The sequence below is a fragment of the Ictalurus furcatus genome, chromosome 26 (genome assembly GCF_023375685.1).
Source record: "Ictalurus furcatus strain D&B chromosome 26, Billie_1.0, whole genome shotgun sequence".
In the NCBI taxonomy this organism is placed as follows: Eukaryota; Metazoa; Chordata; class Actinopteri; order Siluriformes; family Ictaluridae; genus Ictalurus; species Ictalurus furcatus.
The window spans coordinates 9,877,589-9,903,945 of NC_071280.1; the positions used below are offsets into that span (position 1 = coordinate 9,877,589).

At 38.7% G+C, this 26,357-nt stretch overlaps 2 protein-coding genes across 2 annotated transcripts; one reads left to right on the forward strand and one right to left on the reverse strand.

Moving 5' to 3' along the window:
• The first annotated feature begins 949 nt into the window (after positions 1-949).
• On the forward strand, positions 950-20,749 carry pwp2h (PWP2 small subunit processome component). The gene is made up of 21 exons (XM_053615308.1): positions 950-1,082; positions 2,648-2,760; positions 4,657-4,751; positions 4,828-4,927; positions 5,050-5,193; positions 6,363-6,498; positions 6,733-7,007; positions 7,161-7,304; positions 8,118-8,188; positions 9,427-9,563; positions 9,639-9,787; positions 10,019-10,166; positions 10,345-10,495; positions 12,575-12,755; positions 14,231-14,378; positions 14,470-14,578; positions 15,663-15,728; positions 16,570-16,788; positions 17,909-18,059; positions 19,186-19,260; positions 20,339-20,749. The coding sequence occupies exons 1-21, from the start codon at positions 1,065-1,067 to the stop codon at positions 20,493-20,495; spliced, it is 2,787 nt and encodes a 928-aa protein (XP_053471283.1). The 5' UTR covers positions 950-1,064; the 3' UTR covers positions 20,496-20,749.
• A 1,118-nt stretch (positions 20,750-21,867) lies between these two features.
• Positions 21,868-25,315, reverse strand: zgc:64002 (uncharacterized protein LOC393330 homolog). Its single transcript, XM_053615309.1, has 3 exons — positions 24,986-25,315; positions 24,552-24,759; positions 21,868-23,283 (listed from the first exon to the last, which is right to left on the reverse strand). The coding sequence occupies exons 1-3, from the start codon at positions 25,143-25,145 to the stop codon at positions 22,851-22,853; spliced, it is 801 nt and encodes a 266-aa protein (XP_053471284.1). The 5' UTR covers positions 25,146-25,315; the 3' UTR covers positions 21,868-22,850.
• Between the last annotated feature and the right edge of the window lie 1,042 nt (positions 25,316-26,357).

A 26,357-nucleotide genomic window follows, 5' to 3' on the forward strand; every position in this document is an offset into this window, starting at 1 on the left:
TTACAACAATCATACTGACAATGTATCATGTGAGCGTGTGTGCCACTGGTATGAGTCGCCGACTTGTGGAAGAAGCCAATTTGATTGCCAAACACCAAGCAGCTGCAACATTAAAACCTTCTGCCTAATATTGTGTAGGTCCTCCTTGTGCTGCCAAAACACCTCTGACCTGTCGAGGTATGGACTCCACAAGACCTCTGAAGGTGTGCTGTGGTATCTGGCACCAAAACATTAGCAGCAGATCCTTTAAGTCCTGTAAGTTGTGAGGTGGGGCCTCCATGGATCAGACGTGTTTGTCCGGCACATCCCACAGACGCTCGATCAGATTGAGATCTGGGGAATTTGGAGGCCAAGTCAACACCTTGAGCTCACACAGATCCTTACGCTTGCCCATTTTTCCTGCTTCCAACACATCAACTTCGAGAACTGCCTGTTCACTTGCTGCCTAATAAATTATACCCCATTCCCTTGACAGGTGCCATTGTAATGATATAATCAATGTTATTCACTTCACCTGCCAGTGCTTTTAATGTTACAGCTGATATGAAAGGTATAGTGTCTACTGTCTAAGTATTATTTATTTTTTTTAAAAAATAATCTTCGTTAATACTTGCAAATGCATATTTTTTGCTCATATTTCTAAGTACAAAAAGAAAAGACATAATCTGTGGAAATTTGAAGTTGCTATATGCACTTTAAGTATATGAAAAAACAAAAACAGGACACTTATTTCCCCTTCACTGTATATAAAATGGCCATTTCACGACTTGTACATATTCTACATTACTGAGCTGAGACATTTACTCCCTCTTTATCATTAATATTAATCTCGAACACTTATTATTCTAATCGTTTTTACTGATAATTTTGTCATTTTATTTTATAAACCGTTTACGTTGTAATCTTATTTTGTAAAGTCTGACCCGGAAGTACTACTCGTCAACACACCCGTACAGATACACACGTGTTTGTGGTGTAACGAAGCAGGTTCCTGTATATACCGGACTTTCTGCTCGAGTCTACACGTGAATAATGTAAATATTTAAACGCTATTTGAGACGAGGATGAAGTTTGCATACAAGGTATGTTCTGACCACATAACTTTCTCAACATGCTTACAGTGAGTCTTTCATTGTCCGGTAGAAGAGAGAGAGCTAATCTAGCTAGCTAGCTAGTTAGCTAGCATACGGTTAGTTGGAGTTAAATTACAGGTAAAGTTCAAAATCTAAACAAGAAACACAAAGGCCGTGTTTAGAAATAAGCCGTGTGTTTGGGTTTTTCCATATCAACTCAACCCGAGGTGGTGGCACGAAGATATCAGTATTTACTGAAGCATTTAGTACATAAAGTTTGATACAAAGGACTGGCCAGTCTTAAATATTGTAGTCATCTGATCATGGGTTTTTAAAACGCCATGCATAGGAAATAATGGAAAGGGAAATAAATCTGTGCCCTTGTAAATATTTCCGGCCAGAGTTAGTGTACTGCTCAGGTAATCCATCTCATAGCAAGGCTGTATCTGAGTTATTGCCCTTCAAAATGGCCGAAAAGTCATTCTGAAGTCTTTTCAGATTCACACAGAAACACCAGTATTGTAGACAGTTTATATACAACCAACTACTATAAATCTCCAGCTTGTGTTAAGTCTGTATCTGCAGTACTGACATCTGAAAAGTGCTTCAGATATGCAGACATTGCAAAGGGACAATATTTCAGAAATGAAGACAGATAGATATATAAATATTTACACTACCAGTCAGAAGTTTGGAGACACTCGACTGAAATGTTCCTCATGATCTTAAAAAGCTTTTGATCTGAAGGTGTGTGATTAAATGTTTGAAATCGGTGTCGTAGACAAAAATATAATCGTGCCGACGTATTCATTTCTTTCATTAGAAAACTAACATTTTATCTACAAAATAAATATTTTTTTTAAACGGATGACTTGGGGTGAAATATTCCGAAAAGCAGCTGATAAGAGTCCGGCGTCGGTGTGAACTCCTTTAATACGGTTTAAAAAGCATCTCAGGGAAATTCCTCAAGAAATCAGTTGAGAAAATGCCAAGAATACATTTCTGGAAATTCTTGGCAAAAAGGGCGTCTACTTTGAAGATGCTAAAATACTCAATTATTTTGATTTATTTTGGATTTTTTATCACAACATAATTCCCATAGTGCCATTTGTGTTACTCCAGAGTTTTGATGACTTTATTATTATTATTCTAAAATTTGGGGAAGAAATAAAGAATGAGTGTGTCTAAACCTTTGACTGGTAGTGTACGTACATAACACTGATCACAACATTATACAAGAGTGCATCTTTGTTGGATCAGTGAAATAAAAACCAAGAAAAAAGTGAAGAAAGCTTAATTTGTACAAGAAATCTGGCACTCATTCAAAATAAAACCACCTATATGTTGTGAAGTATCAATATCTAATCAGCAATACTGGGTAATTCTCAGTTGCAGTGAGTGTGAGTAGGATACAGAGGTTTTTCAGAATTTACAGGATTTTCATGAATACCAAGTTGTTTATCTAAAAGCCCGTATAAAAGATTTATAATTAAAATAAAATCCATTTGTATCCACTTTTTGGACTTTGGTTAAATTGACATGGAATGACCTGCTTATTTACTTCCTGTTTGCAGTTTTCCAACTTATTGGGGGCTGTTTATCGCCACGGGAATCTGACGTTCTCTAAAGATGGCAATTCAGTCATCAGTCCGGTTGGAAACCGCATCTCTGTGTTCGACCTGAAGAAGTAAGTGACACACACGTGATCAGTTTTTGTTTCTAGCATTGGCAGGGTTTAACATTCCATTTCAACACAGTCAGCTTTGTCATCCAACCATCAGACCGTGTTCAGAAAATTAAACAAAGAAGAAGGACTAAATACTATTTATACCATGGCGCCACTGAATTCTCAAATCTGATTGGTCAGAAGGTGTTGATCCATTTCCTTTACAGCAGCTCTGACAGTAGTTATGGCTGCAAGACAAATCACAGGTTTATATTAATGTGCCTGAGATAGATATATATATATATATATATATATATATATAGTAACTCATTCACGGGGACTTGACTCATTCACATGCCGAACACGCCGCATGATAAACGAACACATTTTAAATAATGCGTTTATATTAAACAAGGGGAAAAATTTTGAGATCCATCTTTTCACACTGAGGACAACTGAGGGACTCGTACACAACTATTACAAAAGGTGTAAACATTCACTGATGCCCAAAAAGGCAACACGACACATTAAGAGCCAGGGGAGTATAAACTTTTGAACAGGATGATCGGTGTAAATTGTTGTTATTTTGTCTTCTGGTAAACATGTAAATATCTTATTTAGTATCTGAAGGGCAGTACTAAATGGGGAAAAAAGATCTTTAAACAAAATAATTTACACCAATCATCCTGTTCAGAAGTTTACACCCCCCTGACTCTTAATGTATCGTGTTGCCTTCTTGTGCATCAGTGAATGTTTGCACCTTTTGTAATAGCTGTGTACGAGTCCCTCAGTTGTCCTCAGTGTGAAAAGATGGATCTCAACATCATATAGTCTCTGTTGGAAAGGGGTCAAATATACAGAAGATGCTGGAAAAGTAAAGAATGTGCAGAACCTGGAGGATTTTTCTGAAGAACAGTGGGCAGTTTAACTGCTCAGGACAAACAAGGGACTCGTGAACAACTCTCACAAAACATAAAAACAGTCGTGGATCATCCAGGGAACACACACAGTATTAATAATCAAGCGTGTGTAAACTTTTGAACTGGTTCATTTGTGTAAATTCAGTTATTATTGTGTCTTGTAGACTGTATGTAAACATCTGTTATGTGAAATAGCTGATTCAGGGCAGTGTTAAATAAAAACGCAATGTTCATGATTATATATTCTTTTTAATTAGTAACATTTTGCAAGGCATATATAAACCTTTGACCTCAACTGTGTAAGAGGACACTTCACATCAGTCCAAAGCCGACTCACAGTGCTTTTGTCAACGATTACAATCCTTTAATTTATTACAGAACAACACCTCACGCATTTTAAGAGCTTATAGTTACAGTTAACATGGCCCGTAAATGAAAGAAGTTAGTTGCGTGTGATTCCTCACACGCAGAAGCAGTGACAGTAGTTCCGGCTGTAAATCGAATCACAGGTTTATATTAATGCGCTTGTTCTATTGTGTTATTGTTTCTGTAGTAACAGCTCATTCGTATGGATTGGCAAACATTCCACAGTAATCTAAGCCTAAGTCAAACTTGGAATCGCTACAGTATAAAAAGAATGAAACCCTTTGGGACGTGCTAGTAACAGTAACCCCACGTTGCAATGGATGACATCACACAACCCCATCGCTAATTATTCTCCTCTAACAGCAAATCCCTAAGAGTTTTATTCCTTACAGGTCAATCAGTGCTTGAATGAATGAATTTTATCCAGAGGATCTTACAGAAGTGCCTTAAACATATCCTTACACTAGCATAAATAGTGTAAATGTGGTAAGAATACCATGCAATTTATGAAAATTGTTATAAAACACAAAAACTATTTGTTCATGCGCTCATCCACGGTTCTTTTTTTCTTTTCTTTCATTGCGCATCAGCATCCAAACGATTAACACTACTCCCGTCCCTGTTGTTTCAGTAATAAGTCCGAGACGTTACCAGTGAGCACCAATAAGAATATTACCTGTGTGGGGCTCTCACCTGATGGAAATACAGCCATACTCGTTGATGAAGGTATCTGTGTCTTCTTATTTGTCTTCTCCTGATTTTTGTGCTGAATTGCTCACTAGTGTTAAATCATGCGTTGCAGATGGAGCAGCCGTATTGGTCAGCTTGTTGACTCGAGCTGTACTTTACCATCATCACTTTCACAAGCCAGTCAACAGCATCCGCTTCTCTCCCGATGGCAAGTAAGTTGCTCTAAGCACACACACACACACACACACACACACACACATCTGGCAGGCACGTATAACTCGATTGAAGTCTGTAGCCTACGTTAATTATGTGGTGTTTTGTCTACTTTTTATAGGAAGTTTGTGGTTACTAAAGAAAACGTCGCTCTGATGTACCATGCCCCTGGAAAGAATCGGGCCTTCAACGCGTTTGTTCTGGATAAGAGTTATTACGGACCGTTCGATGAGACGACCTGCATCGACTGGACTGATGACTCCAAGTACAGCACTGCAACTAACCACCTCACGCCTCCTGCTAGCACATATTATGTTTACGCTAAGGCCTTGATGAATTAGAACAAAGGATTTTCCTGTTTACTTTTATGCTTGAGGTCATCAAAATGTATTGCGAATCGCAAGAAAATGTTTACAAAGGATAAATGATTAATCTAAGTAGTACCACTTCACTAGCATATGGTGGTGTTCTTTAAAGTCCCAGGGAGCATGGTGTTAAAGATTTAACAAGTCAATGGGGATATCTCCACCGCCAACAAGTCTAGTTGTTCTTGCTACTAATTTGTATGACTCAAATGTCCTTAAAATGTACTTCATACTGACTGCTGAGTGGCGCAACAGGAATGAATCCCAAGCCCAATGATGCCACAGCCAGCCATGCTGAGGCCATGCAGTGTGGATGGAAGGACAGACTCTCTGGCATGCTCTCTTCCCCCCTGTCAATCATAGCGACAGCAGCCGATCGTGGGCGTCAGTGAGCTCATGTACGCCGAAGTGGGCGTATAGCGTTTCCTCCATGCTGCCCTGTGACGCAGATTAAAAAAAAAAAAATTGAGGTTGGCTCTCTTTACGTGTCTCTCCGCCAGGAGGTACGTGTTCGCCCTGACCCTTCTGAGTTGGTAGCTGTCGTACTGTATGATAGGAGAGAGCTGGCTGATGGGTAGGAATTCGTCGCGATATATTGGCTCTATACCTATAATATACTTCAACAGGAAGGAAGGTATTGAAGAAAGACTACTTCAGACACACTTGCCCTTGGTAATCTAATCTGTTCATGCACTGGTTATAATGATAATTCCATGTAAATCCTGCAAACATTCATCCACTCCTTCTTGAGATGCCATGTTAACGATGATCTCATACGTACCTAATAGCAGAGGCGTCAAAATATTTCCCTTGAATCCAGAGTGCGTAGTTTTGATGAAAGCTTGGGAGATGACCGGAGAGAGTAAAGCCTAGCCTAGAGTCCCACCCACTTTACATTATAAAAAGATAAAAGCTGTCAGAGGTCCTGTACAAAATGGGAAACCCAGAATTTATTTGTATTATTTGTGCTGCATTTCCTGTCACCACATGATCACATTAACTCGATTCAAACGTAACCACACCTTCACTTTTATGTGGCGAGTTTTTAAGCTGTTCTTTGTTGCCTCAGGTGCTTTGCAGTGGGGAGTAATGACATGACCACGTGGATCTTTGGAGCGGAACGATGGGCGAATCTGATCTACTACTCTATAGGCGGTCATAAGGACATCATCGTGGGATGCTTCTTCGAGAAGGACAGCCTGGACGTAAGTTTTTAGCGTCTCCTGTTTGCTGACATGGTTCTGGTGAACGTATGGAGATATTTCCCTAAGTAGAACTGCTTTATCCATGTGTGTTGTTAAGAACTAAAAGCATGTTGTCGTCAAACCGGATGAACATTCAGCTGCATTTATTGATTTTTTAGTAGATGTGGGTCAAAGAGCATAAAAGACAAAGATAAAAAAAAATAAAAATGGCCTGTTCTGATTGTCGTTCTGCAGTTGTACACCGTGAGTCAGGATGGCACTCTGTGTGTGTGGGAGAGCGACACTGAGCTCGATGGCTTGCGCAAGGGACCCAAATACTCTGAGCGGAAGAAGATGGCAGAGGAAAGAAAGAGACGGGCGGAGGAGGAATCCAAAGAGAACGAGGACGATGAGATCGAGGAACTGATGGGAGAAGACGGGCAGCCGAAGGGAGAGGTGATAAAAGGGAGTGCGGATGCGCCAAAAGAAGTGGAGGGCATCAAAAACGTCCGTTACAAGCAGAAAAGCAAGTATGTGTGATCCTGGATGTGCTTATCGAAATAGTAACAGTTTGTTTTGCACTGACTTGTAAAATGTTAAACTATTGCGTTGAGGCTTTGTCTGGACAGTTGTCTTTGTGGTAAATGTGTGTTTTCTTAAATACAATGTTTTTAAAACCACAGACACTTCTTCAACAAAGAGGGAGACTACAACAACCTGACAGCAGCCGCTTTCCACAAGGACACACACATTCTTGTGACGGGTTTTGCATCGGGAGCGTTCCACCTTCACGAGCTGCCTGACTTCGACCTCATTCACTCACTCAGGTTTGGCCAAACACACCATGATGCCAGAATTCTTAACGTTCAGAACCCATATATGTATATGTGTGTGTGTATGTGTATGTATATATATATATATAATATATATATACACACACACACACACACACACATATATGTATATATGTGTGTGTGTATATATAGTATCTCACAAAAGTGAGTACACCCCTCACATTTTTGTAAATATTTTATTATATCTTTTCATGTGACAACACTGAAGAAATGACACTTTGCTACAATGTAAAGTAGTGACTGTACAGCTTGTGTAACAGTGTAAATTTGCTGTCCCCTCAAAATAACTCAACACGCAGCCATTAATGTCTAAACCACTGGCAACAAAAGTGAGTACACCCCTAAGTGAAAATGTCCAAATTGGGCCCAATTAGCCATTTTCCCTCCCTGGTGTCATGTGACTTGTTATAAGGTAACAAGGTCTGTTACAAGGTCTCAGGTGTGAATGGGGAGCAGGTGTGTTAAATTTGGTGTCATCGCTCTCACACTCCTTCATACTAGTCACTGGAAGTTCAACATTGCAAAAAACTCTCTGAGGATATGAAAAAAAGAATTGTTGCTCTACATAAAGATGGCCTAGGCTATAAGAAGATTGCCAATACTGTATATGTATGTATGTGTGTGTGTGTGTGTGTGTGTGTGTGTGTGTGTGTTCCCTGCCCCTATCGAGACTTACAACATGTTATATTCTTGGAATTACAGTGTTTGTGTAATAATGGTTGATATTTGTATATTAAAGTGCAGTTTATTGTTGTTAATATTTTTCCTTTTGGTGTAAACCACCAGTATTTCAGATCAGAGGATTTCTGCTATAGCCATGAACCCCACTGGAGACTGGATTGGCTTTGGTTGTTCAGGTACAGACTCTACCCCACGTGCCCTTATAAAACTAATATGTGATAATGCTCTATATGTAAAGTAATTATCACTGGAGAAGCTCTGGGATTTTAGTCCTGCCCGAATCCATCAGATTTCAGATATTTTTCCAATCTTCAGCTGTCCAGTTTGGATGAGCCTGTGCACACTGTAGCCTCAGATTCTTGTTCTTGACTGACAGGAGTGAAACCCGATGTGGTCTTCTGCTGTTGTAGCCCGTTCGCCTTAAGGTTCAGTGTTTGATGCATTCTGAGATACTGTTCTGCTCACCATGGTCATGAAGAGTTACTGGAGTAACTCTGGAGACTGTTGTGTGTGTGTCTGTGTATGTGTGTGTGAAAATCCCAGAAGATCAGCAGTTTCTGAAATACTCAGACCAGCCCATCTGACAAGAACCATGCCACAGTCCATTAGGTCACATTTTATATGTGAACGTTATAACTAAAGCTCTTGACCTGTATCTGCATGATTTTACACGTTGTGCGGCTGCTAAATGATTGGATAGCTACATGAATGTGCAGGGGTGTTTGAAGTAGCCAGTAAGTGTATATCTCCAGGAAGCTGTGTTTACGATTGTCTCCTGATGAAACCAAAACCGAAGCTGGATTTAAAGCACAGAGCCATAAAATATCGTCAGCGTTTAAAAGGACTTCGAGAGAAGTGACCCTACCTGGGGTTTTAGGCCCGTTATTGAATTCCTAGCACAAGTATAGCCTACATAAGGATGTTATAGGAATGTGGCATACTAATGAACAAGCAATAATGATCAAACTTGCATGGCCACACACCCTTTGATGGATGCTTAGAGCATTCAGTTTTCATTCAAATGAGATGTACGTGGTGCGTGTGGAATTTTTTGGTTTGACTACCACGCATACATTATGAATACACACCTGTCTCTGTGGTTGGTGCAGAGATCCAATGAAGATAATTGCTACCTACCTGGACATTTTATCCTGTCCCAATGGCATTTATGGTGACATAGTGTTTAATGTTGGAACTTAAGTTTTCAGTGAGCTTGTGTTATTGTCCGTCTGGGCAGTGATGTGTCATTCAGAGTACATTTACAAAGATGTAACCAATTGAGTCCCTTCGAAATTCCATTGCTGAACCTCCTTTGGATAAACAAATCCAGCTAGAATAGTGCGATTGTCCCATTAGGAAAGTAGGAGTAAAATTGTTTCCTGTGTGTTTACCAAGTTCCCTGTTGGTTTTAAAGGTCTTGGACAGCTGCTGGTTTGGGAGTGGCAGAGTGAATCCTATGTGTTCAAGCAGCAAGGCCACTTCAACAACATGGCCTCTCTGGCGTACTCTCCTGACGGCCAGTATCTGGTCACCGGAGGAGATGATGGCAAGGCAAGTTTATTTTGCGAAAGTGGGGATGTAAAATGAGTGAATCATGTGTTCTGTCTAACATTTCATCGTTTTCAGGTGAAAGTGTGGAACACAACGAGCGGCCTGTGTTTCGTCACGTTCACAGAGCACACAAGCAGCATAACTAACGTCACCTTTACTACCAGTGGCTTCGTGGTGGTTAGCGCCTCTCTGGATGGCACTGTCCGAGCTTTCGATCTGCACAGGTAACAGAATATACAATGAAATCATTTTAACGCCCATTGCAAGGTCCAAAGACCGTGTCAGCAATGTGGAATATTGATATTGTGACCACGCCAAAGTCTGAAGAATTTTGTCATACATTTTGCACCCCACACACACACACCTTGTTCTTTCTATCGTTTTTGTTTGAAGGTCTAGTTTGAACTTCACTAGGGCATACCAGTCAGGCAGTCCAACTTTTTGTCTCTTTTTAGGTACCGTAACTTCAGAACTCTAACTTCTCCACGGCCGAAGCAGTTCTCCTCACTGGCGGTGGACGTAAGTGGGGAACTTGTGTGTGCTGGAGCTCAGGACTCGTTTGAAATCTTCCTGTGGTCCATGCAGACTGGACGACTTCTGGAGGTCAGCCTAAACCCCTTTTATGAGCTGTATAATAATGAATAATAGCTTGTGGCTGCCGGTTGGCGCTTAATGAAATATTAATGTAGAATGGTAACATGTATAATAGTTTGCAAGGGGGGCAGGTTAAGTGTAGTAGCAGTGAATTTTTGTGTGTGTGTGTTTGTTGTCTGTGTGACAGGTGCTGAGTGGTCATGAGGGGCCAGTGAGCAGTCTGAGCTTTAGTCCCACACAGTCTGTGTTGGCCAGCGTGTCCTGGGACAAAACGGTCCGATTGTGGGACATGAAGGACAGCTGGCAAACCAGAGAAATCCTGCGGCTCACCTCTGATGGTAAACTATATTAATGGGGCATGTTCGCTTAATTAAAAAACATGTTTGTAGAATCTGGTGTGTGAGGTTGTGGCGGAAGACTCAGGAGGCAGGCAGAATTTTATCAGAATTCCGGGCTCGCATTTATTCATTCTGCGCTTTTCAACGCACAAAAAAGGACAATTCAACAGAAACGGATCTTTCACGAACTTGCAGCTTTCGCTCCATCAAGATCAAATTCTTGCTCCTCAGCGTGTGTGTGTGGTTGGGTGGGTAGGGGATGGTCTTGCAAGCTCCACCAGAGATATCGCTGTCTCTCGCCAGTTACAGGAGTCACTGAAAGCACGAAGAAACACAAATACAGTGCTGTGAAAGTATTTGCCCCCATCCTGATTTCTTCGATTTTTGTGTATATATCGCATCTCATGCTAAAATAGTTTTAGGTCTTGAAATGAAATACAACATAAAACAAAGGTGACCTGAGTAAACACACTATACAGCTTTTAAATGGTAATGTAATTTATTGAAGCAAAAAAGGTATCCAATACCAGCTGGACCTGTGTGAAAATGTATTTGGCCCCATAGTTACTAATTCCCCAAATCTATAAAACTGCATTCATAATGGGGTTGAGCTGGACTAGACACAACCAGGCCTGATTACTGCAAACCCTGTTCAATCAAATCAACACTTAAATAGAACTTTTTCAACAGCATGAAGTTGGTTAAAAGGTCTTACCCAGAAACACACTATGCCAAAATTGAAAGAAATTCCAGAAATGATGAGGAAGAAGGTGATTGAAATACATCAGTCTAGGAAGAGTTACAAAGCTATTTCAGAGGCTCTGGGAGTCCAAATAACCACAGCGAGAGTCATTATCTCCAAATGGAAAAACTCGGCACAGTAGTGAACCTTCCCAGAAGTGGCCGACCTTCCAAAATTCCTCTAACAGCACAGCAACTACTTATCCAGGAAGTCACAAAAAGAGCCAAGGACATCATCAACGGAACTACAGGCCTCTCTTGCATCAATAAAGGTCACTGTTCATGACTCCACTATCAGAAAGACACTGGACAAAAATGGCATCCATGGAAGAGTGGCGAGGTGAAAACCACTGCTAACCCAGAAGAACATTAAGGCTCATCTGAATTTTGCCAAAACACACCTTGATGATCCTTAAACCTTTTGGGAGAATGTTCTGTGGACTGATGAGTGGAAAGTGGAACTGTTTGGAAGACAGGGGTCCTGTTACATTTGATATAAACCAAACACAGAATTCCACAAAAAGAACATCATACCTACGGTCAAGCATGGTGGTGGCAGTGTGATTGTGTGGGGATGCTTTGCTGCTTCAGGGCCTGGACAACTTGCAATAATTGAGGGAAACATGAATTCTGCGCTCTACCAGAAAATCCTAAAGGTGAATGTCTGGTCTTCAATCAAAGTTCAAACTCATACGCAACTGGATTGTGCAGCAAGACAATGATCCAAAGTATAGGAGTAAGTCCACCTCTGAAGGACTCAAAAAAAGCTAAATTAAAGTTTTGGATTGGCCTTGTCTTGACTTAAACCAGTTGAGATGCTGTTGCAGGACCTTAAACGGGCAGTTCATGCTTGAAAACCCTCCAATGTGGCTGAACTAAAATTCCACCATAGTGTTGTGAAAGACTGATGTCCAGTTATCGTAAGCGTTCCGATGCAGTTATTGCTTCTAAAGCTGGCACAACCAGATTTTCAGTTTAAAGGGGCAGTTAGTTTTTCACGTGGGTGATGGGGGTTGGATAACTTTTTTTTTCTCTGTCTTCAGTAAAATAAATAAAATCTGTATAGTGTGTTTACTCTGGTTGCCTTTGTTTTATGTTGTATTTCATTTGAAGATCTGAAACTATTTAGTATGAGAGAGAGACAAAAACAGAAGAAATACATTTTCACAGCACTGTAAGTAGCCTGGCGGTAATAAGACACAGGTGAGAATCATCACATCACCGGTTCAACCTGCCTCCTCTCATCATAATAATGAATAAAGAGTGGGAGAATCTTAAGTAAAGATTGTAAGAGAACACTTCCTGGATATACGTATCAGACTTTTCCCTTCTGCCCAGGTCTGGGAGTGACGTATCGTCCGGACGGTCAGGAGTTGGCCGTGGCCTCTCTGGATGGTGAGATCACGTTCTGGAATCCTCAGACAGCGACTCAGACTGGCTCCATTGTCGGCCGTCACGACCTGCAAATGGGTCGCAAAGAGACCGACAAGATCACAGCAAAACAGTCGGCCAAGGGCAAGTGAGTATTTCTGAGGCGAAAATGAGCTGCAGGGCAGAGCCCAATTCCTAGCCATCTTTGACTTTAAACTGCAGAGTTTAATTTCAACCCACAAAGGCATTCATTAAATGGATCACTGCCAGACCTCTGATTTCTCCTGATTCCAAGGAGCAGGACTGAACAGTCATCATGTAGATCACGGGTGAAGAATTTCAGCTCTGGGGGGCAGAGTACAGAACAGTGTATTGATTACACTGATCAAAAACAGGTCCTTTGGTGTCTCTATGTGGGAAAACCACAAACTGTGCTGCACTCTTCAGGACTAGAATTAATGATTGTCGCCATAGATGGCAGGCTGTAGTCCACAATCCATAGATGTAGCCTTTTTGTTTTGCAGATCTGAATTTTTCATCTAATTCATGGGTATTGTGATTTGTAAATCTTTCTGCATGACTATCAAAATACTGACGTTTCACCAGAAGTAAGATGACTGAAGAAACCGGAGAGCAAGAGCCAGGGTATAATAAAAGAGATGGTTTATTGCATGCCGGAAGACAGCCTGGGCACTCCTTAGTCTAAATATAAGTTGGACACACCAAAGGCTAATTAGAGAAAAACATGGTCTTATATTATAGACTTTATTCTTAGAGGGTTGGCATATTTGCTCTTTTTTCCTGTATTCAGTACGCCTAAGCAAATGGTTCAATCTCTGGTCCATTTATAAACAGTGTTATGGGGTTTGATCCACTTCTGGGGCTGACCATTAAGTAATGTGATTGGTTGAAATTGTCTAATCACGTTAGCTCAAAAAACAAAATTTGCATAAAAGCAAAGCAGTTTCACTGCAGCTTTAGCTATTGTTGAGCAGAAATAAAGCAATAATACATAAAAAAATATATTTATTTATTTATATATATTTAATAAATGTTATAAGAAAAACAAGAATTTAAGTATTTATCATCTCCAATTTGACAAATATTTCACACACAGAAGTAATGACATAAAATCGTAGCTCTCCATAAGCATCATGAGCAGAAAAAAGACACCAATACATTGTATTTTTATCCACATTGATAAATCAAGATTCTATGAAGTTGGAAATATATCTCAATCCTTCACACAGCAGCCCTTTTCTTTAAATTGTCTTACATGAGAATACTGAACAGTATTTGCTTTAACGTTTGACGAATTAATAGAATGTCCCTGTAACATGTTCAACACAAATTCCACCAAAAAAAAAAACTGTGATTGGTTATCAGATGTTGACCTGCAAGGTTAAATTAATTCCCCAGATAGGATTTAATAAGAAATAATTATTGAAAGTTGATGTTGTAATCTGTTTGTTTTTTTTAAACAAAGAGTAAACTCGGGAAACCTTAGAAAGGCTGTATTAATTTTAATAATGATTAGTCAAGTATCGGTTATGAAGGAACGCCTCATCTGTGCTTATAGTGATGAAATATTTGAGAGAAATAATCCCACTCTAATTCCTTTAGGGCCTTCACCTCGCTGTGTTATTCTGCCGATGGTGAGTCCATGTTGGCTGGTGGCCACTCAAAGTTTGTTTGCATTTACAACATCAAGGAGCAGATCCTCATGAAGAAGTTTGAAATCTCCTGCAATATGTCTCTAGATGCCATGGAGGTACAGTCTCATCTTGTTATAATGAATCTTAAGGTTCGGTAATCTCAGCTCATTCTGTAATTTTGACTCTCACGTCACTGTGCACTGTTAGGAGTTCCTGGACAGGCGTAAGATGACGGAGTTTGGTAGCTTGGCACTAGTGGATGAAGGCACAGGGGATGGGGATGGAGTTAATCTCAGCCTGCCTGGGGTCAGAAGAGGTGAGAGGATTTCTGCTGCCATGATTTTGAACTCAGTAAAGAGCTATTTTTGCTGATGATGAATTTTTGTGTGTGTTTAGTTTCTAATGTAGATTAGGTAGACAAATGTGTTCGCTCAAACCTGCTTATTCAACATTAACAAGATTATATCATGATTTATACTTAAGCTTTGTTTTTTGAGGTCGACCAATAGTGAATTTTATTGATAACTAAGCTAATCAACCAATAGTTTTTACAATTGAATATTCCACATTGAATATTGCTGAACTTTATTACAAAAATAAACAGTACTGACTGTACTGCCATTTTTATGGAATGTATATAATATAATATTTATGAACTATTAATAAATTTTAAAGTAAATAAAATGTATGCAACCAAACTGAACCAAGAAGTAACCCTCCAAATAAATAAAAATAAAGACATCCAACATTAATCAAAAAACACTTCAAATATCACAACAAAGTTAGTCCCTGATAGTTTTTATTTCGCCTCTAGAGGCCGTTTTCATATTGCATAACAACAGAGGACCCTTCTCAGCTGCTCCCACAACAGTCGCAACCAGGAAATACTATGGGTGTAGATTTTTGTAGGTAACGAGCAGCTGGTTATCGGTGTCGATTAATGGGCAAAACCGATCCATTGGCCGACCTCAAAAATTGTTTAATCACAGCGGTGTTCTCAGTTTTTCAAATTTGATTGGTCAGAAAATGTTCATTTAGTTTTCTATAGCAGCAGTGCTTACAAAAATGCTGACTTCAAGGCATTTCATAGGTTTCTATTGCTGAATTCATTCAAGTACGTATTGTTTCTCTACTAACAGCTTATACACAAGGACTTGTGTTGTGGATGCTCCACTTAATCTAAGATTATTAATAAACAGATGAACGTATTTTGTAATGCGTAAAAAAAAAAATTGTAAAGTCTTCAGGACAGAGGACTTTGTGCTCAACATGGAAGCACACAGTTATCTCAAGCAGCTCAATCAAAGAATGAGGCCCAGTTGTGTAACGTAATGCAAGATTATGCTCTGTCAGTAAAGAGAACCGTCCTACAGTAACTCTCGCACGTTAAACCCCTTCAGGTGACATGAGCTCACGTCGTTTCAAGCCAGAGATTCGCGTCACGTCTCTCCGCTTCTCCCCCACTGGTAAGTGAACTTTCTATTCTTGTATATGCTTTATATTTTTTGTATTTTTTTTTACATTTATGCTATAAAACAGATTTATGTCATTTATAGTTACTTAAGCAAACCGAGTCAGGTTCCAGAGGTTATAATGCTATACATTAGTGAATCTGATTATTAGTAAGAACAAGTTTACATGTTACTTCACTGTCAGCATCAGCTACGAGATTGGTAAACAGTGGTAGAATCCACTGGTCAATCTAGTTCCAACAAAACTAGAGCTATATATAATATAAAACACCATGTTGCTTATACAAAAAACTACAACATATACCATATTAACAAATCACTAAAATACATGCAAAACACAAACTTTAGAGGAAATCTGACTCTGTGATTTTCATTCGCAATGCTTTATGGGATCACTGGTACATTCGCTTGTAAAAGACAGTAAGTATAGTATTGTAAATTTTCCACTCTTAGAAATAATTTTTACAAGGGCATGAGTTATTTTGTAGCTGGTTGGTTTGATGCAATGCTTCAAACCTTTTAATTTAAGAATTTTGGAGTGGAGAAAATGTATGAGAAATTTACTCCTGGAACAGAAGGCTGTAAAAATAAATAAATAAATAAATAAAATGCATGGTCACATTTCAGCTCCTAAAACATTCAGTTTTGTTTAGTCTGATTAGCAGTTTTGTTTAGTCTGATCACCTCGGGACTTGGTAGAAACGATAACACCATAGGATTACCGTTCAGCATCAAAAAGATTGTATTGCTTTATTTTGGTTTCTCCAATCAGGGCACGGCTTTGTTATATGAACACAAAATCATATCGTATTGTCAATGTCTGTGCTTCAATCAGGACGCAGCTGGGCGGCAGCCTCCACGGAAGGTTTGCTTATTTACTCCTTAGACGCCTCACTGGTTTTTGACCCCTATGACCTGGACATGGACGTCACACCAACCAGCATCCGACGTCAGCGGAGGAAGAAGGAATGGACGTCAGCAATTGTGCTCGCTTTTCGCCTGAATGAGACCTCTCTCATTAGAGAAGTGCTGGAAACTGTGCCTTATGACCAAAGTAAGTACAAACGATAATCTTTATATATTTCAACGGATGTTTGATTTCATTCAGAGTCATCATGTCCGAACATTTCCAGTAGACCAGTGGTGAGATTGTAAGAAAGTTTTCCCAGAAGAATGGCGCATTAAAATGAACCTAACCTCTAAGTCTTTCTCTGTTGGATGTTAAGCATCTACTTATGGCAGAAAAAAACAGCATAAAAATAAACGCTATGAAAATCAGTGATGGGAGATGAGTTACATTTACCATGCCAAAGGTGTGCTTGTCCTCCCAATACATGCATCCCAAGGTGTTTTATTCCTCTTACGCCACAGCAATTTACCAATGGTTTATTCCCATTAACCATAATGAACTCTCTTTTACTCTCACACTATCTGCTGTTACCCAGATGAGGATGGGTTCCCTTGAGTCTGGTTCCTCTCAAGGTTTCTTCCTCATATCATCTTATCATCTCCACATACTTAAAATCTGTATCCTGTTTTATATTTCTGTTAAGCTGCTTTGAGACAATGTCCATTGTTAAAAGCATTATATAAATAAAATTTAATTGTAAAAGTTATATTTGTTTAATTAATTAAAGAATGTCATATGTTTACCGGTTTATATTTACATTTAATGTTAAGGTCTGAGTGAGTAGACTCTTTAGTAAATAGTCATTTCCTCACCAGCATTGTTTCTTTTTCTTTCTCGAAAAAAAAAATTGCAGCTTGTCATGTTATTGAGAAACTGCATAACATCCTCTATCCTGAAGACTTTCCTGTGATGGGAAACCTACTGACATGTCAGGTCGAGCTTATCTATAGAGCAACGCTAAAACAGCTGTTGACTTAAGCGCTCCACACAGAGTTCAAATTTGGCTTGAACTAAAAATGATGTGGCTCTTCATTTCAAGTAGAATGACGTAAAGTGTTATGAAATCTAAATTTGGCCATTTGTATTATTCATAAACACACATCCTGTTGTGCCAGAGCCTCCTGGCTAATGCTGGAGCAGTCAGACGATTAAGGGTCTTGCTCAAGGACAGCTGTGTTAGGACAGGACGGTCCTGGCAGGTTGATTACAGAATAAAAAAAGAATTGCATCTTTTTAATTGTGGGCTTCTCTTTTGCGCATTAAGTTGAAGTGGTGTCCAGCTCCCTACCAGACGTGTACGTGGAAAAGCTGCTGGACTTTGTGGCTTCGTCTCTGGAGAAGTCCAGGCACCTGCATTTCTACCTTACCTGGGTGCACAATCTCCTCACCATACACGGGCAAAAGCTCAAGAACAAGTAAGAAGGACCAAGAGTATACATTTTTGTGCAGATCACAGTTTATTTTAATTGTTAAAACGTACTTATTTTCTAGCTAGCACGATCAGAATAATAAAAAAAATTTATAGACTATACAATAAACTTGACTTGTCGTTTCAAGTAACCACAATCCACCCTACCAGGAATTAATTCTTAAATGCATCACCATTCCTCTTTAATGTGGAAAAACGTCATCATCTGACTTTTATTTATGCTATATCTCAAATGGCTTCATGTGCATAATAAAACACTGTATGCCCAATAGAGTATGTATTTGAGATTTAGCTATAAAATAGAGTGACTCCAAATAAATGCCTGAAATGACCTACTTATATGTAACAGCTCTTTCTTTTATTTATGTAATGAACCTGTTGGTGCACCAGCCAAAAAACGAGAACATTATTCATCTAGCTGTGTAAGGCCAAGTGTTAATAGCTACCGAGTTACACATTTAATCATAAGGCAAATGGCGAGTGCTTACTGAAAATAACTACAGAATCTGTTAGAAAACTTTTCTACAGAGTTATGCTTTTTTAAATTTAATTAGTTTATATGTAGTAATCACCATCATCGTTTTGTACATCAAGCGACCCAAAATGATTAGGAAACGTGCTTCAGTAGACTAGCATTGGAGGCCTGTGAATACGCCAAATAATTCAAATAACATCGGAGTAGTAACTTTTGTCCAAGCCTTGTTCATGTTTTAAAATGGACAGATTGTCGTGCTAAAATTCAAATTCAGGTGCAGCAGAACGCATAAAGAATTTATTTATACATGCAGAGTGGCCCAAATTCCTGTCCATCCATACCCATACAGTGTGTATACACATCCATGAAATCATGTGCATATAACCTAGGATTAAACAAAACGGTTCAGTCTAACAAACAGCAAAATTAAATATTGTGCCATATTGTGACTGCATACGTGGAAAAATACCAAGTTAAGTGATAAGCACATTAAGCATATTACACTTAATACAATGTACAATAGTCCTTCTACTTACTTGCTGTGTGCTTGATTTTGTTGAAATAGCTAAAATGTGAAATGATGCTGGTGTCTTTAGCATTAATATTTGCAAATTTAACTAGCCTATTTGATTGACAGGTCATCAGCAATACTCCCGACTATACAGCAGCTGATGAAGAGCAGCCAGAAACACCACGATGACCTCTCCAAGCTGTGAGTCCAGAAACGCCACTGACACAAAACACATCAATTATAGTCCAGCTCTCAAAGGCTAGAGAGTATCCAGACTCCAAGCTTTAATTTCATTAAGGCCTAAACCAGAGGTTCTCAACCTGTTGTAACTAAAGAACCGCCCGACCCCCCCCCCCCCCCCCATCTATTTGAGGAGACCAGGTACAATGATTTCCTAATCTACATAAAGTCTATCTTTGTATAACCTAATATATAATATTTTTTGATAGATAGATGGATTGATAGGTAGATTGTATTTTTTTTTTTCTTTTGTGTTTTTATAATTTAAAAAAAAAAAAAAAGTCATTTTCATAACTTTTATGATTTAAAAAAAATAACTTATGATTTTTATAAAACTATATAATGGACAGGTATGGAACATGAATGATCAAAAATGTTTCTGAACACTATAGCTACTTTGAACAGGAGAACTATGTTGTAATAACGTGGACTATTTTACATGTAAAACGTGTTGCATTCCATTCGTCTTACATTCTAAACACATACAAATGATGTAAATTGGGACGAAGGGCGGGTCTTGTCCATGATGTTGTTAAATCTCCGGCTCTCAGCCCCTCACTGAACAGAACAGATGCAGAGAGAGGTGAGAGTGCAGTGGGAAAGCAAGACCTCATGCTTGCAGGACAGTACTGGTGATATTTGGAAAGTCGCTAGATTTGTTGTTAGGCTTCCCCCCCCCCCCCCCCCCCCCCCCAAAAAAAAAAGTTGCTAAAAGGGTCTGAGAAGTTGCTAAATTGGCAACACTGGTCTGCACTGACCATTGATAAAAGGCAAGCTAAGCTCCACCTCAATAAAATAAAAGCAATAAAATGCACGAGTACCCAAATGGTGTCCTGTCTGTGTTTTTTGTTTTCTGGAAAACAAATTTGTGCCCCCTTCCACACCCCCCTGGGTTGAGAACCATTGGCCTAAAGTATAGTGCATGCCAGTCATCTGTAGTTACTAGTATTTTTTTTAAGTAGATTGTTAACGCTAAACACATTATTTGACAATTGAAGTCCAGTATTTAACCACTTAAACCAATGGCATTTTTCCCCAGCTGTGACTGGAATATGTACACTATTCGCTACGCCATGGCTCTGTCCAAACAGAGAGGGATGAAGAGGACGGCGACAGATTCCCTTTGTGAGGAAGATGAGACTTCTTCAGAGGTCATGAGTTCAGAGGATGAAGAGGTGGATATGATGATTGAGTGACTCATAGTGGAGAACTGACTGTAAAACTAGACTCCTATATGAAAATAATCTGAACCAAGAACTGCAGGAAAGATAGGAAAGCTGGACTGGACCAGTTTAAAGAATGGAGCGCTCTCTTCGGCCTCTTGAACACATGTACACAATCTGAATCTATTTATCATCTTTTATACATGTCGATAACAGTATTTACCATCAGTAATTTTATACAGTACATGTTTGTGTGTATAACATGATTAAAAATACTTATCTTTTTATTTTTTCGTCTGTTACCATTTTCATTGTCACCTATATTTATGGATAAAGCTCCACCCCTTCTAGGCTGGCGGCAGAATTTGAATTTAACTGACAGAAGAGTCAGTCTGTGCTCAAAGAAGGGGTACTCTGAAATTTCCATAATGCCAAAAGAAACAAATGTGATGTATTTCATATGTTCATGTGCATGCTTGCTAATTTTGTCATTAAGGAAATGCTTAAAAAAATAAATTAAAAAGGGTATGTCTTACCAGCACAGAGTCTTCCAAGAAGCAAACAACCTTAGCATGTTTGCTCCCTGGTAATAAAGCTGAGACCAGCATAAAACATGTTTCTTTCTTTTTTCAGAAACTGCATCAGCAAGTTTGGCTAGTCTACCAAAACTATAGCAAATTTGTGAAGAAAGCTGTTTCTCTGAAATCAGAGAGCTCAGAAAGGATAATATATTTTTTTCCTCACTGTCTTTTTAAACTAATGTTGGGTATAGTTTCTCCCTCTTGTTTTATTTTCAGTTTATTTATATAGTGCTTCTAACAACATACATTAGGCCTCATGTGCCAAGTTGTGTGTAAATGTTTTCGTAGGCCAAACTAAAAATTCCTCTCCGATATGCCACAGTTTTGTTTTTTTTTGTTTTTTTTAAACGCTGATTGGAATTGTACTAAAAAGTATGCTGATGAATCACCTGTAAAGTGCAAAGCACATACATGGCATTTAGTGACACCCACAAAACTCCATAAAAGGTCAAGCTGAGAGCTGATAATACAAAATGGAGCCAAGAAAAGCAATTTCTCTGAGGAAGAATGGGAAGTTATTTTGACTCATGTCTACACCTGTAAAAAAACAATTTAGAAGCATAATGGCACCTGAAAAGGCTAAACTTAGACAAATTACACTTGTAACGTATCGTGTTGCCTTCTTGAGCATCAGTGAATGATTTTGTAATAGTACGAGTCCCTCGGGTGTCCTCAGTGTGAAATGATGGAGTTTGTAACTTTTGGTCCATTAAATTGAATGTTCAATTTCCACCACAAGATTCCTTTCACCTAATGGTAACACTGTGCACATTTTTTCTATGTCCTCAACAAAAATGTTTAAAAAAAAAAGCCACGTTAATGGGTTCTTTAAGTAAACAAGCAAACAAAAAAAATCATCATTTATTGCATCACTCTAAATTACAGAAGCTCTGTGCTGTCACACATGGAAAAAAAACACCATCAGCGTCTCATTATAACGAGAAAAATATTGAATCATTACAAGAAAATATTGCATTAATCCATCAATTTTACAAGATAAATGTGTTATAAAAGCGATGTGACTGATCATGTTTTTACAATACATCCTATTAGTCCCATTTTACTTCACACTCGGCTTAAACCGCAATAGCTCATTTCCATTCATTTCTGAGCAAAATGCTAGTAGCAATATAAAAAGGTGTGGAAAAAATTTTGCTCCCAAACTTGATTTTAGAAATAAAAATGCTTTAACTTATAAAAAATTAGCCAGACCTCTTCGGCATTGTGTTATTTCTAGCTGATCAACTTGAACGGCATGGGAAACTTCATGGTCATAAATTACAGCATATTAAACGACTACATGCTTTTTTAAAAAACACTTTTATTAAATATTTTATATCCTTGTGGAGTTGAATGATGCTGAGATGCAGGAATCGCCTTTGAAGAGGGCTGTATGGGAACGTCACATGGCACCTCGAATCTTATGAATAATTAAAGCCATGATATATGCATTAATGGTGCCACCGATCTCTTCATGAATGACCTGTCCCAAATCTACCAAAAGTTGCCTCGACCTGCATGTAAAACACACATTAGCATCGATACGTGTCATTCATTTTAGCGTACTAAGCATGGGATTTGCTTGCTACTTTCAGATTCAAATTAGAAATAATGAGCTAACAAAAGCAGCTATTTAAGTACCCATGTCAGATAAGTCATATGCTTATATTTAAAGCTAACAGACAATTATGGGGTTAGTTTTGTATTTATTTATTTATAAGTAAAAAGATTTCATTTACAAAGTCTCCATGTTGACATCAACTGTGAAGCAGTATGTCTTATAACCAGCTAGCCTAGTGGCGCATGCCTAAATTGTCTTGGTAGACTTCAGAGCGACAAGAAAGAAAAAAGCTTCAAAATCTGAAACTTTGTTGTTCTCCCGATCTTGTGCTGGAAAAATGTTAAATTCCTGCACAGTGAAGTCTAGCTTTCTGAGAATATCTTCAACATTTGCTTTGCTTATTTTGAGGCAGGAGAAACGGATTTGATCAACACAGTAGAACGTCTCTCCTAAGACCCCAACCATCACCAGAGCTCCACCTGGACGAAGCAGCTTTGCCACGCTACACAACGCATCTCTGTACGATTGTAGGTCTTTACACGCTGCCTCAAGACATAGGGATGTTATCACACACTCTGCTGGTTCAATGCTCTCCGGATAGAAAATATTTTCTGAGAGGACGTTACATTTCAGCACTTGTTTCACCCGCTGTCTCAGTTTCACTTCCACATCCGAGGAGCTGGAGGAACAGAGTAGAAACTTAATTATGTGGCCATCGTAGTATATTATAATCAGTTCATTTTATTATTAATTTACTTTTATGATTATTAGTTTATTATTAGTAGCATTAGTATCAGGGTAATTCTACAATTGTTGTATCAAACTGTTTTTTTGTTGTTGTTGAGTTTTTACTTCACGGGTGGTTTAACATATTTTAATATATTTAAAATGTCATATATTTCTAGATAAAGAAAAGACTTTAAGTGCAACACATTTGTTTATCAGTGGTGTTACAAGTATTTAAAAGTAAACATGTTTAGTTTAGGCTATTTCTGGTTTGAGGATTATCTGATTGAAAGCTATGGATGTAACAGTTTGATTCACACCGCTGACCAATTTGAATCGGACATTCTGGAACATTCATGGAACTTGTTTCCAGGATTCATTTGAATTTTCCATATAATTTTCTAAAATGTAGGCAGCAGCGTCTTTACTGTCAGTGTTTAAAGCAGTGACCAATGTGCAAGAGTAGTTAATCATCAAGAAATGTGACTTCCTCTATAAAAGGAGAACTTTTGGCAGTTGTTCTGGTGTCTATATAATGCCAAAAAGGAAAGACAGTCAGTCATGTCCCCTGTTGCTGCTCATCATTCTGGGAAGGGTTATAAGGCCATCTCCAAACAATTGGAAATTCACCATTCTACAGTAAGAATGGCTGTTTACAAATGCAGAGCCTTCAAGACCATTTCCAATCTTCTCAGCGAATTTTAAGACAGTTTAATGCTCAAAAATATTAAGAAATCCCCAAGAGCTACATCATGTGACCTACAGGACTCTGTAAGCACATTAAATGTTAATGTTCGTGACCGCACGATCAGAAAAAGACTGAATAAGTATGCTTTCAAACATCAATGAACTGAAGCGATGTTGTAAAGAAGGGTAGGTCAAAATTTCTCCACAATGATGCTGATAAACTGATTAAAAAAAAAAAAAGTTATTGTTGCTAAAGGTGGTTCTACATGTTATTGAATTATAGGCTGTACTTATTTTTTTCCTCACCTGAATGTTAGTTTACTTTTTGGGGAAAAATAAATACATATTGAAATCTGTTGTTTAACGTTTTTTTTTATTATTTTATTTTTGTCCCTGAGTTTTTTTATTGGAAAAAGTTTTGTATTTGTCTTTTTGCCACTGTGATTGTAGAATTAATGATTAATTTATTATACTGATGATGATGATTATTATTATTGTTGTTGTTAATTTGGTTTCATTGACATCCTTTCTCACCTTTTACTATCCATTTCACACACATATTCAATGATGGGCTTCCAGTCAAAGCACCCTTCCTCATTCTGTATCCATTTCCTGATTTCTTCGCGATTCTTGTCTACAAAATCAGACAGCACGAGCTCGTCGAAGTGCTCGCACGCGCTGATTACGGTGTGAATCGTCGGTCCGCTTCCCACTTCAATCAGACTCCGCCCTTTGTACTGGCCTGAGACGTGAGAGCGCGAGACACACGCAAAGTCAGACTCAAACGTATACAGGAAAACACTCGATACTAGAAGTAAAAATGTGACTGATGATACGAGTCACTAATAGCTGGAAAGAAACTCTATGTTAAATACTCTTTTACATACACTCTGTTATAATGTTTTCTTGATAAAATACACATTCTGTAACATTAGAAACTCATGGCTGCAGTTTCTCAAAGTCCTTACCAGTCGAAAAAGTCCTGCTTAGGCATCCTAACACGAAAGTAAGATAATTCTTCTCGTCTGAGTGTCCTTCTGGACGACAGTAAAAATTATTCATGTAGGCTCTGGAGTCAAAACGCGCCTGATAGTAATCCGCCTCGGTGAAATGAGAGCTCTCTGCCATGATTGTTCAGTTCAAATCAGCTGTAAAACAAACAAACAAAAAATGACTCGTTGACGAATCGTTCGGTTTCTTTAAAATGACTCTTTAGTGTGAATCAGCTGAACCGATTCGCAAGCACGAGCGAAACTCAGTTTGTTGGCAACGTTTCCTCTTTATATCTCTTTAATGTGTAGCATCAGTGACTGCCCTGCTCGGGGGTAAACTATCGAAACCATCAGAAAAATTCTAATGGTTTCCACTACAAATACCATTAAAACCCATCAGCTGTCAACCATTAAAACCATTACCAAATACTTTCCACTACGTAGTATGATGTATTAAGGTGACAGTTACAATAACTGAGGACACTAAAGAGACCTTTCTACTGACTGAAAAACACCAGAAGAAAGATGCCTAGGGTTCCTGTGTGAACATGCCATAGACCTGCATGAGGACTGCAGATGTGTCCAGAGCACAATGTCTGTAATGTAAGACGCCTAAGACAGTGCTACAGGGAGACAGGAAGCACAGCTGATCGACCTTGCAGTGGAAAATTACATGTAACCATGTGTCCCTCCAAACATGATCGAGAACTTGCAAATGCCTTGGTGGAAGAGTGGAGTAACATCTCACAGCAAGAACTGACAAATCTGGTGCAGTCCATGAGGATGAGATGCATTATAGTACTTAAAGCAGCTGGTGGACACCAGATACTGACTGTTACTTTTAATATTGACCCCCTATTTGTTCAGGGACTCACTATTCCATTTCTGTTCATCAAATATCTGTGAACTTGTTCAGTTTATGTCTCAGTTGTTGAATCTGTTAATACAAATATTCACACGTTAAGAAATCTACTGGAAATAAAATCAGTGGAATGTGAGAGCATGTTTATTTTTTGCTGAGTATATTTGTGTTCACGCTTGATATGCAATAAAAGGCAAAGTCAAAGATTCTGGTGACACTAGACATAACATGAATCCAATAGAAAGTAACAAATTACCAGTACAGACCCACAGGGACCATTACAGTTTCCATTAAAACCAATACAAATCCCATAATAACCATTGGAAATTCTGTGAGGAATATTCTCAGCAGGGTGTGGACAATGGATAGTGAACTGTGCAAAAAGTCATCCAAAATAAGCTATTATTATCTAGGTCTATACAAACAGAATTAATATCCCATGTGTAGCACCACCACATTCTCTGCATCAATCCTGAGGTCATGGTA